The sequence below is a fragment of the Nuphar pumila genome, chromosome 17 (genome assembly GCF_984573655.1).
Source record: "Nuphar pumila chromosome 17, dmNupPumi1.hap1.1, whole genome shotgun sequence".
NCBI classification, from domain to species: domain Eukaryota; kingdom Viridiplantae; phylum Streptophyta; class Magnoliopsida; order Nymphaeales; family Nymphaeaceae; genus Nuphar; species Nuphar pumila.
Window position 1 is genome coordinate 83,388,657 of NC_143265.1, and position 16,206 is coordinate 83,404,862.

Consider the following 16,206-nt stretch of genomic DNA (forward strand, 5'->3'; position numbering starts at 1 on the left):
TTTTTCCCTCTCGCTTTAAAAATGGTATTGCAGTGTCTCTCAATATCTCTCTCACTTCAAAAATACAGGATTTGAATTGATGCCAAACGAAAGATTATATTTCAATTAAAATCCACTTACACAAAGACAACCTCCAGTGAATGGTTAAAGCGTCTAACTCATAATTGGCAAGTACGTAGGTTCAATTCCTGCTGGGATGCATGTGAATTGGAACGTTCAATAATAGAATTGACTCCTTATCAATGGAATCTCAACTAATTGGTGTATTCATACTGTAAGAATTCTAATTCTTATAGATATTGAAACCATAGTGACAAACATTTTTGTCAACAAATTTTCGTTTTTCAAAAACTCGTGAGAAATTGAAGAAAATTCATAAATCTCGCATTTTTGGCAAAATCTTAGCAATAAAAAATAAATTAAAAAATATAAAATTTGTTTTTTATAAGAAAATATTAATAAAAATTATTTAAAAATAAAAATACATAATTTTTTCATGATAAATAGCCGTTTAAATCATGATATTTATGTTTTTTCATAAATCTCGTGATATTTTAAAAATCTTGCCAGAAATTGCCATTTTAAACTTTCAAGCAATATCTCGCGATATTATTCATAAATTTTGTGATATTTGTCATTATGACTGAAACTCACAGGAAAGAAAAATGGATTTATGGATGAAATCAAATATGCAGTATTTACAAAAAAAAATATTCTGTTGTTAGGGAACAATCAATATACTTCTAATGTTGAATTCATCATGCTTCAATTGGGTTATTCTATTCCACCTCTTATAGAGAAAAGAACTTAAATAAATAAATACTTAATGACCCTAACACACCCAAAGAAGCCGTAGAGAGTCAAGTGAAATCCAAGCCACTTTGATCATTGTGGTAATGTTAGAAGAACATTAAGTATCTATCCCCATGGTTGTAATGTCAGAAGAATCATTACTGCAAGGCATAGGGGAAGGTCATAAGCATCTGTACCATAAAATTGATTTTCAACGGAATGAAAAAGACATGTCAGGTAGAATAGTAACCATAGAATATGAGCCTGTATGCATTTGTATCATAGAAGGGGATGGTTAAAAGAGATATATTTTACATCTCAGAGAGGTTATAATTGGAGATACCATTGTTTCTGGTATAGAATTTCCCATATCAACGGTAAATCGCTTTAAAAATGGTACAAGGAGATCTAATGAAATCATGTCAGGTGCATGGGTTAATGAGTTCACCGATCCCCATGATTCATACGAGATAGGTTGACGTCATGGTTTACAAATGGGAAAAAGCTGGATGATTTTAGGACTCTTCATTTCTTGGCATTTTGAGAAAACAGCCTCTAAATTGCTTTCAGAATACCACTGAACCTTCAAAGAACTTGTATACCACCATATTGATCAAGAAAGATATTGACAAGTATGGCCTGTGGGATTTTACAGATCGCTCGTCACTTTTCCTGGAAGTGAATTTTAATGCTTTTGTAGGAATTATCGAGGCACTTGCTTGAGAGCATAGTGACAAATGTTCAAACAGCAAATTTTTTACTGTGAAATTCTTGGGAGATTTTTAGTTTTTTTTTTACTTTCTCACTTTTTATTTGAAAATTGTAGGCAACTATACTTTTTTTAATTTTTTTAACAAAATACAAAAGAAAAGAATACCAATAAAAAGATATGTAATTAAATAAAAATAATTGTCTTTTCTCAATGTTTTGCCGGGGGCAGGTCATATGTTCTCCCCGAAACACGCACTGTAGCTACAGTGCATGTTCCCGGGTGACTGAGTGCCGGAACATGTACACTGTAGCTACAGTGCATGTTCCGGGGAGAACACTCAACACCCTCTCATGTTTTGCTGATTAAATTGTGTTGTTTTCGTTTAAACAATGGCACCACGATATTTTGTTTACAGCACAAGACAAAATTTTGTTTTTTGAAAATATTGAGAGCATATGTCACAATGCTTGAGAAGCCTTTCATTTCACCATGCATCCAAGAAAGAAATAACACCTCTCTCTCTCTCTCTCTCTCTCTCTCTCTCTCTCTCCAGTCGGGTGCACGGGTGTACCATACACCACCATACACCTGCCTGCAGGATGCACGGTGCTGTATGGTACACCCATATACCCGACTGAGCGCCACACGTCAGTCGGGGACGGAACATGCACTGTACACTGTAGCTACAGTGCATGTTCCGGGGAGAACACTCAACACCCTCTCATGTTTTTTTGCTGATTAAATTGTGTTGTTTTCGTTTAAACAATGGCACCACGATATTTTGTTTACAGCACAAGACAAAATTTTGCGATATTTTTTTGAAAATATTGAGAGCATATGTCACAATGCTTGAGAAGCCTTTCATTTCACCATGCATCCAAGAAAGAAATAACACCTCTCTCTCTCTCTCTCTCTCTCTCTCTCTCTCTCTCTCCTCTCTCTCTCTCTCTCTCTCGTACGCACAATACAGAGTCACGCTAGAGTGGCTCAGCTTGCTTTTCCCACGGCATTCAACAATCTAAGCTTCAAAATCAGCAGGTCTCATCCACTGCCCATATTTCATCTTCATCTTCTCATCCAGTTCCTTAGCTTTCGTTTCCTCCATTTGTGCCACATTTGCGAGCGATTCTTCCTGTACCTGCGTCATCCTCTTGATCCTCCTCTTTGATGCCTCTTCCCTCTGAGACTCCAATCCGCGATATTCTGCAACCAAGCAGCTCTGCAAGACGCACACCATGACCAATATCATCGTCTGCATCAAGAACATCACCAGGAGCAGCACAGCATTCACTTTGATCAGAATCTTGGCTTCTCTCTGATTTGTTGTTGGATCAAGCAACTTGGTGCTGGCGTTCTCTCTGGAAAAGAGCATGAGGAACCCCAAGCCTTCCCCAATCAGTGAGGACACAAGCACACAAGCACTGGTAACAAAGCAGAGCTTGTTGAGTTGCGAGAAGAGCCCAATGAGAGAGGAAAGAAATGAAACGGAGGAGGCTGTGAAAAGGGCCCAACCGAAGTGTGTAGGAGGGTGTCTAAGAAGGAAAATGATGGCGATGGACGCTGAAGAGGCGAGGAGGACACAGAAATTCAACCATGAAAGAAGGAGATTAGGACAGGAAGTGTAGCTTCTTATAGCTTGGAGGAAGACATGGAAAGTGGGGAAAGAAAAAACAGAGAGATCAAAACAATGGCTGGAAAGTTGAGAGAAGAAAATGGAGACAGCAAAGGTATAGTGGAGTTTGAAGCTTAAATGGCAGTGGTAAGAGGGGAACTTATAGCCGTTGCAACGGCTATTTTAATAGATGGGCATCTCTAACTTTTGTTTCTTGAAAATGACCTTTTGAGCCTAGAAATTGGCTTGTTTATATAGTGACATACAGCACCATTATGTTCACATTTTTTCAGTTTTTTTATATCCTACTCTACAGATGATATCTGCATGGTTTGCTTAGATCATGTGTTTGCGAAGCCTGAGAAGGCTTTTCAAAGAATTCAAAAATCAAGTGCCCACAATGTGCAACACTTCATTTCAAAAAGTCACGTTTTTACATCAGAAAAGCACGATCTAAGGTGCAATTCTTAACAAACAAAACCATGTTGAACACATCTATAAAGTCAAATTGAGTGGATACAACTTGCACCTATGTTTTTTCAATTAGATGATATGTTTAGTGGACTGTAGCAAATACCATTTAAGTTATTTTTATGACCATAGCAACTGTGCTTGTGTAACTCGGTAGTCGCATCCTAAATGCACGTTAGGGCGTCAGGTGAACTTGACCAAGTTGGGAAACTTCTCCTCTGAAGATTGAACACCAAATGCTAGTCTAGATCATAGAAATTGTTTGTTGGGCAAGATCTAGATAGTGATTTTCCAAAATAAAGTTTCGAAGTTCTCTCCAAAGTAAAATATTTGTGTACCACTGGCAGCATTGGCATGACGGGAACTTGGCATTTGGGTCATATTCCGTGTTAACATATCACCTCTCATAAATTTATACAAGCCTAATGAAATGAAGCACAAATAACTCCGGTCTTGGGGTCACAAGGATGCCCCTATTCGATTTTTTGGCTTTCCACTTATAAATCGTCACATGGGCGCTGAAATTCTCGGTGTTTGAAACGTTCAAAGCTCACCAACGGCTACATTCATGACTGTGCCTTGACCATGGTATACACCTTTCAATTCTCACACTAATTTTGAAGACCGTGAAAAGGAAAAGGACTTTTCCTATAAGTATAAACGAACGTCATTATTTTTCTTAGTCCAATTTTTTAGATTAGATTCTCATTATATCTCAATAAATCTGGAAAATCTATGATAATTTGCAAATATATAAACCTATTTCATCAAATGAAAAGTGGATCTTCTCTGGTAGCCTGAACTGTGCTATCTATAAGTTGGTAATACCGGATCTCACGGCATTACTGTAATGAGTTGGACTCAATCGTGTCCAGTCCTAGATGATTCTTGGTCCTACTATCTAAATCGTTCTTATACTCAAGTTTTTCTTCAATAGACATTTTATGTTGTGTTGCTTGATCCATTTGTAACCACAATATAAAATCATCTCATTATAAACAGCTGAATGAAAGCTCGTGATATCACAGGTAACATGATAATTTTCAGTCTATTTTAGGCAATGGAACTATGCAGTGTACTCAACCACGAACTTCGCACTTTGCTGAAGTAAAATGCATCGATGGTAGGCCTGTTGCGCATAATTGAAAAGTATGAACTTGGCTTTCATGACTCACTGCATCTCGGCCCATGTGTCTACGAGACAGTCCTTGGCCCTCGCAAATCGGTCCACCACAATAGTGCTAGTTCTTGTAGGCGGATCATGGCAAGTGTAACCCAACTATGCTTCCTAAGTCACTGAGAAGTGAAATGTGTATTCATCACTAGCCTCCAGTCCAAGAAAATATCATCATCAAGTTGTCCCACAAATTCTAGAAGGTCCAGCTTGATGTCATAGGTCTCTACATACTCTATCTATCGCCTTTCACTAAGCACAATTGATCCTGGTGGATACTCACACCAAAATCTGCAGTCATTTGGACCCAAAAATGGATCCATTAGACCACCATGAACTGCAGGTCTCGGTGGAGGCCTTTTTGGTGGACAGAGAAGAGGTGCATCGGGTGGTCTCTGATCTCATTGTGCTGCTCTTGCACATGCATATTGTCCAAACTGGACCCTTGCAACACATGTTGTGGCTCTACGCATTAAAGTGGACCTGGGTTATGATAAGGTCCAATAACAGGGTTTGGGTTGAATTGGGTAAACCTCTATGTGTGAAATAAGTAGGATACATGGGTGTTTTTGGGTAGGTTTATGGTTGGATGGGCTGGTTTTGTGGTTGAATAGACTGGTTTTATGCTTGGGTGGGGTTTCGTTCATGGATCAAATTTCTGGGCAGCCAAGATAATGAGCTTGGTAAAGATTCAGTTGGATCGCGATTGGATAAGGAGGATAATAATTCGTCGACCTTGGATTAGGATAGGTCAAATACTGGTTTAGGTTTTAATGGTATAAGGTCTAGTTATTACCTGATCTATATCCAAAATTGTATTGGGTCTAGTCTTGACCTAGTTTGAATTGGAACTGGAGCTTCGCCTGGGTTCTATTAGGCTTAGTTTGGGTAAAGTTTGAGTATTTAGACTAAAAGGTGGTGGTTGGGTCCAACCTGACATATTTGGACCCTGTGTAAGACTCACGTAGGCCGGAACCAGTGGGCTTTGGGTTGGTAAAAGGATCCAAACCCGCTGAAATCAGGTAATTTGAGTCTGAACTGACTTGAACTCTGATTATGTGGGTGACTCCATTTAGAAACTTGAGTCTCCCACCTTCCATACCAGGTAGGAGGACACCTGCTTGGGACACCCATGGGAGGACCCCCTACTTGATTGGGTAGGCCGGGAGGCCTCCTCTGCGACGGGAAGCTTCCCACAGTAGGTTGGGTCGCCACTAGCTAACCTTGTCCAACGGCAGGTGGCTGAATGTGTTAAGACAAGGAAGTTGTACACAATAATTCAAGTATAAGATTTTGATAATGAACAATTGGAACAACTGAATTTCAGCTAAGGCAATGAAGAAATATTAAAAGAATTGAAGAATTCGTTAAAGAATCTGTGAAGACAAGTGTGCAAATGTAAATCTCTTTGAAAGTCTTAGATTCTTGTAAGAGCATTACTTTGATTGCATATCTTACTTGCATTACATCTAAAAATATTTAAGAAAAACTTTTCTAAAAGAACCATTGGCGAAAATCATTTTAGAAAGCTCTTTACCCGCATTTTCAAGTTTATCAGTCGACCAATAGACTCATCAATCGATCAATTTTTTGTGTCAGTTTTTCAAAGCAAAACATCAACTTTCTGATTAGTCGACCGACCAAAATATTAAATTTTTGAAAAATTTAGTAGGAGTCGATTGAAAGTTTTTTTCAGTCTACTGATGATTTTCATCAGTCGACTAACTTTTTCTTAGTCGACTAAGTTTCAAAAACCAGAATTTAAATCTGTTCGGCTAGACACAGTAGTTGGATGACTTTAAATGTCAGTCTGTTAATATTTGATTTCAGTCGACTAATATAGTCATTTTCTGAAACTTTTAAAAGGTACATCTTTTCAGTTTTTTAAACAATTTGACCATTTAAAACTGACTATTTTGATACCCTTTCGTACCACCAACATATGAAATTCTTCAGCTATAAATAAGAGTGTGATCTATACTCAAAATGATCAAATTGAATCGAATTACATTGATTTGAAAGATCAAATTCTTTGTTTTTCACTCCTATTCATTCAAGTATTTGTTTTCTCACTCACTGAGTATTTTCACTCTAATTTTTTACTCCAATTCTTTATGTGAGTTAGTGAAATTGTGAGTTGAGTATTTCAGCAACCTTAAAAGCCTATTTCACTCTATTTGCATTCATAAGAAAGGCTCGTAGGTTGATTGTAAGTTGGTTATTTCAATTTTTCTGTAAAAGGATAGAGTCTCCTTGGATTAAAGGAAAAGTTTGCTTTCAGCAGGGTTATTGCTGAAAGTGAGACCAGTTTTGGTTTGTTTGATCTTGTGGCGACTCAAGTGTGATAGTGGAAATCTCAAGCGAATTTTGCTTGGGGACTGAATGTAGGTCTGAAATACTGAACCAGGATAAAATTCTTATGTTCTTTGTGTGTGATTGTTTTACAATATTCAAATTTCAAAGATGAAGATTAAAAGCACTATTCACCCCCCTCTAGTGCTCGTTGCATCGATCCTATAACACTTTCATTTGGTATCAGAGTAAGGTTTATTATCTTTTGATCTTACCATCATCTAGCATGGCAACAACATCGTCTTCTTAGTACAAAGAAGGATGCTCCTTAGTTCATCCTTCTCACTTTGATGAAACAAACTATGGCTATTGAAAATTAAGAATGACAATATTCCTACAATCCATAGATCTTGAAATTTAGAGAGTCATTTCGGAAAAGTACCAAGCATCATCAATTGATTTCAGCCTATGGACCGATGAAGCAAAGAAGATTGTCTCACTCAATGCCAAAGCTATGAATACGCTATATTGTATCGTTGACAAAGTAGAGTTCAATCATATCTCTTAATGTTCTACTGCAAATAAAATTTGGTATACTCTTCTCGTGACTCATGAAGGTACGTCAAAGGTAAAGGAATCTAAAATTGTCTCTTTAGTTAATAAATTTGAGTTATTTAAAATAAAGCAAAATAAGTCAATTTCTAACATGATAACTAGAATGACTAATATTACTAATACTCTTAAATTCCTTAGGAAAGAATATTCACAAGTGGATTTAGTTAGAAAAGTTTTGAGTTGTTTAACTCCTGAATGTGAGAGAAAGACTACAACAATAGAGGAAGCCAATGATTTAAACACTCTTTCTCTTGAAGATTTAGTTGGTAATTTGATGGCATATAAAGTTCAACTTCAAGATAGACAAGAAGAAGAACCAAAGAAGAAATCTCTTGTATTCAAAGCTACTTCAGAATCTGAAAATTCAGATGGAGATGGAGATGAAGATATTGCTCTTATCACTAGGCAGTTCAAAAGATTCATAAAAAAAGGGAGATTCTAAAGAAAGGTGAAGAAAATTGAACTATTAAATCATGATGAAGTTAAGTGTTTCAACTACAAAAAGGCTGAACATATCAAAAGAGATTGTCCTCTTCTCAAAATCAAGCCTAAGGACCAATTCAAGAAGAAAAAGGCATTTCAAGCAAGTTGGGATGAAAGTGACTCTTCTTCAGATAAAAAAATCAAATGAAGAAGTCGCCAACATGTGCTTTGTAGCACAAGATGACTCGGTAAGTCAATTTGATTATGATGACTTATTAGAAGTTTTTAATGATTTATATGCTAAATTTAAGAGTCTAAGTTCTAAAAATAAAGAGTTGAAAACAGAAAATTTCACTATTGACTCTAAGAATAATTTTTTACTTCAAGAGATGGAAGATCTCAAGAAGGAAAACTTTTCTCAAGCATCTAAGATAAAAGAAATTGGCATTAGAACCAATGTCTTATAAGAAGAGATATCTAGTTTGAAAAAAAAAATCTAATGATCTTCTCTCCATAGTGACTAAGTTCACTAATGATCAAGAAAATCTAGAAAAACTTTTTGGTTCTCAAAGATGCTCGATTAACAAAACTGGATTTGGATATAGTTTCTTTGATACTCAAAATTGACCAAACTATATGGTCAAGAATTAAAGTCAAAATTCTCAATTATTGGTTCAAAGAACTCAGTTTTCTAGACATGTATATCATGGTAGAAACATATCACATTAGGGTACTTCCAATGCATATAAGCCTAGACATGATTATCTATATTATAATTCTAGACATGCTAAATCATTTTTTGATAGAAAGAGTAATTATTTTCAAAGGAAACCAAAATCCAAATGGATTTGGGTTCCTAAGACTAACTCTCATGGACCCGAAAATAAAAAGAATCAAATGCTTTATCTTCCAAATTTGTTGTAGGTACACAAAATAAGGAACAAGTGGATCTTGGACAGCGGTTGTTCCAAACATATGACTTGAAGGCTGGAGTTATTTTTCACCCTTCAAAGTAAGGATGGAGGAACTGTCACCTTTGGTTACAATAGTAAGAGAAAAGTAATCGGTATTGGTAATCCAAAATTTTCCTTAATATAAAATGTTTTTTTAGTAGATGGATTACTGCATTATTTGTTATCTATTAGTCAATTATGTGACAAAGGTTTTCTCGTTTCTTTTGAACTTGATTTATGCTTAATTTCTGATTCTTGTTCTAAAAATATCATCTTTAGAGGAAAAAGAAGGAACAATGTATATGAACTTTATCTTGATGAGTTACCCACCTTCAATGAAAAATGTCTTATTGCTTTAAATAAAATTCAATGGTTATGACACAAGAGACTTGGACATGTTAACTTCAAATTAATTTTTAAGTTATCCAAGAATGATCTTGTAAGAGGCCTACCTAGAATATCATATAAAAAGAATTATTTATGTGATGCTTGCCAAATAGGTAAACAAATCAAGAGTTCTTTCAAAGCAAAAGATATAATTTCAACAAATCATCCTCTCAAACTTTTACATTTAGATCTATTTGGACCATCTAGAATTCAAAATTTGAATGGTAGTAAATATGTTTTTGTTATAGTAGATAATTATTCTCGTTTTACTTAGGTGATTTTTCTGAAAAGCAAAAATGATGCTTTTTCTAAATTTTCTAAACTCTGTAGAAGAATCATAAATGAAAATTTTACCTCTATTATTACTATTCGTAGTGATCATGGAGGAGAATTTGAAAATAAATCTTTTCTAAAGTTTTGTGATTTACATGGAATATCTCACAACTTTTCTTTTTCTAGAGCGGCTCCCCTAAATGGAGTTGTTGAAAGAAAGAATAGAACATTGCAAGAATGTGTTATAACCATGCTTCAAGATAAAAATTTACCAAAATACTTTTGGGCTAAAGCAGTAAATACAACATGTTATATTTTAAACCACGTTCTTATTCGACCATTTTTACATAAAACATGTTTTGAATTGTATTATGATCGTATACCAAAGATCTCATATTTCAAAATTTTTGGTAGTAAATGCTTCTTGTTAAATGCCAAAGATAATCTTGATAAGTTTGATTCAAAATCAGACGAAGCAATATTTCTTGGATATTCTTTTAGAAGCAAAGTTTATCATATTTTTAATAAAAGAACTCCTTGCATTGGAGAGTCTTTACATATTGTATTTGATGAAAATTGTGAGCAAGTTATACCTCTAAGCGAAGGAGAAGAAGTTATATTTCAAGGAGAACCTTTGATAGAAAGTACTTCACAAGAAAACATTCATCTTCCACCAGTTGGGAAAGAACTTCCTAATCATCCACATGAGCAGATTATTGGAGAAATAAACAGTGGTGTCCAAAGTAGAAGGCAATTGGAAAAATATATTATAAATTTTGCTTTCATATAAAAAATAAAACCAAAGAATATCAATGAAGCTTGTGATGATGAATTTTGGCTTTTGGCCATGTCTGAAGAACTTAACCAATTCACACAAAATGATGTATGGGATCTAGTTGATAGACCAAAGGATCATCCAGTAATTGAAACGAGATGGGTCTTCTGGAATAAGTTGGACGAGAACGGTAAAGTTATTCGAAACAAAGCAAGGCTAGTAGCACAAGGCTATAACAAAAAAAAACATAGATTTTGATGAAACCTTTGCACCAATGGCTCGATTAGAGTCAATTCGAATTATGTTTGCTTTTGCTAACTACATGAATTTTAAGTTATACCAAATTGATGTTAAAAGTATATTTTTGAATGGATACATCAATAAAGAAGTTTATGTAGAGCAATTTTCAGACTTTGAAGATGAGAAATATCCAGAAAGAGTCTACAAATTAAAAAGAGTTTTGTACGGACTCAAACAAGCACCAAGAGCATGGTATAAAAGACTACGAAGTTTTTTTAGAAAAATCTGGTTTTTTCATAGGTCGGGTAGACTTCACTCTATTTATTAAAAATATAAAATCAGATATTTTTATTATGTAAATTTATGTTGATGATATAATATTTGGTTTTACTAATGATTCTCTTTGCAAAGATTTTGCTAAAGCTATGCAGGAAGAGTTTGAAATGAGCATGATGGGTGAATTGAACTACTTTCTTAGACTTCAAATAAAGCAAATTGAAGAAGGAATCTTCATCAACCAAGCCAAGTATACAAAAGAACTTCTTAAAAGATTTGGCATAGACTCTTCTAAATTAAGAAGAAATCCTATGAGCACAACTACCTCTCTTGACAAAGATGAAAATCGTAAAACTGTAGATACTAAGCTCTACAGAGGTATGATTGGATCTCTATTATACTTAATTGTTAGTCGACCTGATATAATGTTTAGTGTTTGTATGTGTGTTAGTTTTCAAGTTAATCCTAAGGAATTTCACTTAATTGTTGTAAAACAAATTCTTCAATACTTGAAAGATACTTCAAACTTTGGTTTGTTTTACCCAAAATCATCTTCCTTCGATTTAGTTTCATATAGTGATGCAGATTTTGTTGAAAGCAAATCTGATTGCAAGATTACTAGTGGAACTTGTCACTTTTTAGGACATTCTTTAGTCTCTTGGTTTAGTGAAAAGCAAAATTCAGTATCACTCTCAACTATTGAAGTGGAATATATAGCGGTTAGTTTAACATGTTCACAAGTACTATGGATGAAGCAAACCTTAAGAGATTTTGGTTTAAATTACTCCACAACAATAATTTATTGTGATAACACTAGTGCTATAAATCTTTTGAAAAATCTTGTTCAGCACTCAAGAACTAAGCATATTGAAGTGAGATCATTTTTTACGAGGTCATGTTTTAAAATGTGATATTTCTTTAAATTTTATACCCACAAATGCACAATATGCTGACATCTTTACTAAACCACTCAAAAATAAAAAAATTATGAGAATTAGAAGAGAACTAGGCATTTGCTCATTATTAGACTTATAATTTGTTGTTGAAATCTTTATTTTACTTAAAAAAATTTAAAACTGAACTTTTTAGTCGACTGACATTCGACGATTAGTCGATCGATAGTTGGTTGTTTTTTTTGGAGGGACCCGATAACATATATGTTTTAAGTTATGTTCTCAGAAACCCACCCATGTATTTTTTTCTCCTTTGCAGCAGTCAAACCCTCTTTCCCTTTTATCTACCACATCTTCACCTCTTCTAAAAACCCTTGTTGAATCAATGCCCCTTTTTTCACTCGTTGAACCATCTCTGCAGCACCAGACAACCTCTGTAGCGCCGAATAACGTCTGTAGTGCCAGACATCGCCACTGCAATGCTGGATTCCTCACAACGTCCCATCCTTCACTACGGCAATGCCATCTTTTGCAAGTTCCATCTTCTTTGTCTCCTCTTTCTTGACAACGATGCCTCATCAGAAAACTGTCTTCGAACATGCTTTCCCTTCCTCATCCACACCCACAGCCAAGGCTCGGCATGGATTCTCTCTTAACCTCCTTAGAAATCATCTTCTTTATGACACATTTGGCTCTATTTTTGCCCTTCCCATCTTACCCGGTAGAAGTGTTCTTTTTCATGTTTATTTAAGATATGATCTTGAGGCATTGTTTACAGGGATTTCACATTTTTTTTATGCTTCTTTTGATTGTGATTATTATCCTTTATTGATCTATTTGTTTTACACAAATTTGCAAATAGATCACGATACCGATTTTCTTTCCTCTCTCATTAGAGATGTTGAAATCGAGTTTGATTCCAAACTCCTTGGACCGATTCTTGATGTTCCATCTTCGGGAACTCTTTTCAATTCCATTGACCTTAATGATGAAAATATTTTTGAACAAATTCTACTTCCAGGCACTCTCCATTGTCCTCCTTTCAAAAATACAAACCTTCAACCTCGCCCTCAAATTGCAGAAAGAATTCTTGCTCATAATGTCCTCCCAAAAACAGGATCTTTTGATTATTTTTTAACTAATCTTTCTACTGCTCTATGTCTTATTTGGAAATATATCTACAAATTGGGCACACATCTTTTTTACTATATTATGAAAACAAAAACCTTTTCTTCCGTATGGGTGTATCCTTACCTGAATCTTCAAATATTTTAAAGTGCCTCTGAATAATGAAAAGTTTATTTCTCAAAAAGAAATCTTTGATGAAATTGTTTTTAAACGAATGAAACTTTCCTATCTAGTACATTCATCCTTTGGATCTCCTATATCTCTTGAACCATCACCATCCCCTATATCGCTTCCATCTCAAGGCAAAAGGAAGAAAGTCTCTACTAAAAAAGATAATGCTGAAATTTTAAAACACATTGAAGCTTTGGAACTTCAACAACATACATTTTATGAGGATGTTACTCAACAACTTTCATCTATTCAGTCTGATATAACTGAAATCAAGGAGATGATCAAGCAATACTTCTCTTGAACTTTGTTTACTGATATTGCTTTGATAACATTTTTTTGGGTTATAATATTTTCAACTTGTATCTGTATTTTTTGTATACTCTGACTCCATCTACTCCTTTTGATCATGACAAAGGGGGAGAATAAAAACAATATGCATGAGAAGAAAAATAATGTGTTAACAATGTTGATATTATGCTAACTTCTTATATTTTGACAGCATATTGATAGGGGGAGTAAGTTTTTTATCTGGTTATCAATGCTCTATCTGTGATAGGGGGAGTAAGTTTTCTATTTGTTTATCAATGCTCTATCTGTGACTAGTTTATCATCATCAAAAAAGGAGAAATTGTTAAGACAAGGAAGTTGTACACTACAATTCAAGTACAAGATTTTGATGATGAACAACTGGAACAATTGAATTTCAACTAAGGCAATGAAGAAAGATTAAAAGAAATGAAAAATTCATTGAAGAATCTGTGAAGACAAGTGTGCAAATGTAAATTTCTTTAAAAGTATTAGATTCATGTAAGAGTCTTACTTTGATTGCATATCTTACTTGCATTTCACCTAAAAATACTTAAGAATTTTTTTTCTAAAAGAACCCTTGGCGAAAATCATTTTAGAAAGCTCTTTACTCATATTTTCAAGTTTATCAGTTGACCAATAGACTCATCAGTCGACCGATTTTTTTTGTCAGTTTTTCAAAGCAAAACGTCAACTTTCTGATTAGTCGACCGGCCAGAATGTTCGATTTCTGAAAAATTTAGCAGGAGTCGACTAAAAGTTTTTTTCTGTCTACTGATGATTTTCATCAGTCGACTAACTTTTCCTTAGTCGACTAAGTTTCAAAAACCAAAATTTAAATCTGTTTGGCTAGACATAGTAGTTGACTGACTTTAACTATTAGTCCGCTAATATTTGATTTTAGTCGACTAATATAGTCATTTTTTGAAACTTTTAAAAAGTACATCTTTTCAATTTTTCAAATGATTTGACCATTCAAAACTGACTGTTTTGATACCCTTTCGTATCACCAATGTATGAAATTCCTCAGTTATAAATAAGAGTGTGATTTGCACTCAAAATGATCAAATTGAATCGAATTACATTGATTTGAAAGATCAAATTCTTTGTTTTTTACTTCTATTCATTCAAGTATTCATTTTCTCACTCACTGAGTATTTTCACTCTAATTTTTCACTCCAATTCTTTCTGTGAGTTAGTGAAATTGTGAGTTGAGCGTTTCAGCAGCCTTAAAAGCCTATTTCACTCCATTTGCATTCATAAAAAAGACTCATAGGTTGATTGTAAGTTGGTTATTTCAAATTTTTTGTAAAAGGACAATCTCCTTGGTTTAAAGAAGTAGTTTGCTTTCAACAGGGTTATTGCTGAAAGTGGGACCAGTTTTAGTCTGTTTAATCTTGTGGCGACACAAGTGTGATAGTGGAAATCTCAAGCAGATTTTGCTTGGAGACTGAATGTAGGTCTGAAAGACCGAACCAGGATAAAATTCTTGTGTTATTTGTGTGCGATTGCTTTACGGTATTCGAATTCCTTCAAATTTCAAAGACGAAGATTAAAAGCATTATTCACCCCCCCCCCCCCCCTAGTGCTCATTGCATCGATCCTACAACACTTTCAGGATGGGTATGCGTCGATGGTCGGCCCAACCCTACCTGAAAAAAGAAGAAACAAAGAAGGGGGATAGACAACCGAAGCCATCCATCTTTCTCCAACCTCAACCGATGATGGTGGAGGCGGGATCGCTCACAGTGATGGCAATGGATCAGGAAAGTGGGGATCCATCCAAGCCAACCTCTTTGGGTATTGATTGCCAGATAGGTCAGGGTAGTTGATTCCTTCCACCTCTAGTTGCTTCAGTGAAGAGGAGGAAGATGAGGGGATGGTAGACTGATGACCACTTCTGCCCTCTAGGTCATGCTTGGAAGGCTCACCAATCGATTTCATCTTTGTCTTCTGATCAAACATTGATGACAGATGAATGTAATCAGCATAAAGCAGAGGAGCAGTTGCGTTGAAGCCCATCGGCATCATTGTGCCTCCCTCTTGTTTTTCACTTTCTTCATGGATCTGGAGAGCACGTCTATATAAATTATTATGTTGCCTTCAGTCCTGCATGAGATCCGCGATTCACCGTTCTAGTGTTCTAATATTGTTTTTTCGATCAATACAACGTTCCTATTGATGTCAATAATGGCCGCTTTTAAAGACATAACTTTAAGTGACAGTTCCATAAATACATCTTTGGCTTCGCCCATGATTTATGATGCACTCTCTTTGTAATCATTTTCTTGACATCATCACAAGATCGAGATTTTGCTCTTATTCTACTTAAATGTAACATTGAAGCTTGAGATTGCTAATGAACAACTATGTAATAACCATGATTTTTGTCATTTATTTATTTAAATTTATCTAAAAATAATAGGTATTTTTCTAAAATGGTTCTAGGATCTGCATTTTGAAATCCAGGATCCATATATAAATATGCGTATATTATCATATATATTTATATATATCTATTAGAAAAAGAAATAAGATGATAATATAATAATAATTATACGTATAATATAGCAGGCAACCCATGGATCAACATCATAAAGGTGGCGCAGGTCCAAACCCACAGTTGGATTCTGGGTCTCGGACCTGGGCCGCGCCCCGTTACTGATAAGTGGTTAAAAAAATCCTTCCGAACTCAGGTCGGATCCGAATCCAA

General features: G+C 35.0%; 1 protein-coding gene across 1 annotated transcript; it reads right to left on the minus strand.

The window, feature by feature from the left end:
* Positions 1-2,522: 2,522 nt before the first annotated feature.
* On the minus strand, positions 2,523-15,521 carry LOC149812549 (uncharacterized). Its single transcript, XM_089993078.1, has 2 exons — positions 15,241-15,521; positions 2,523-3,249 (listed from the first exon to the last, which is right to left on the minus strand). The coding sequence occupies exons 1-2, from the start codon at positions 15,519-15,521 to the stop codon at positions 2,523-2,525; spliced, it is 1,008 nt and encodes a 335-aa protein (XP_089849204.1).
* Between the last annotated feature and the right edge of the window lie 685 nt (positions 15,522-16,206).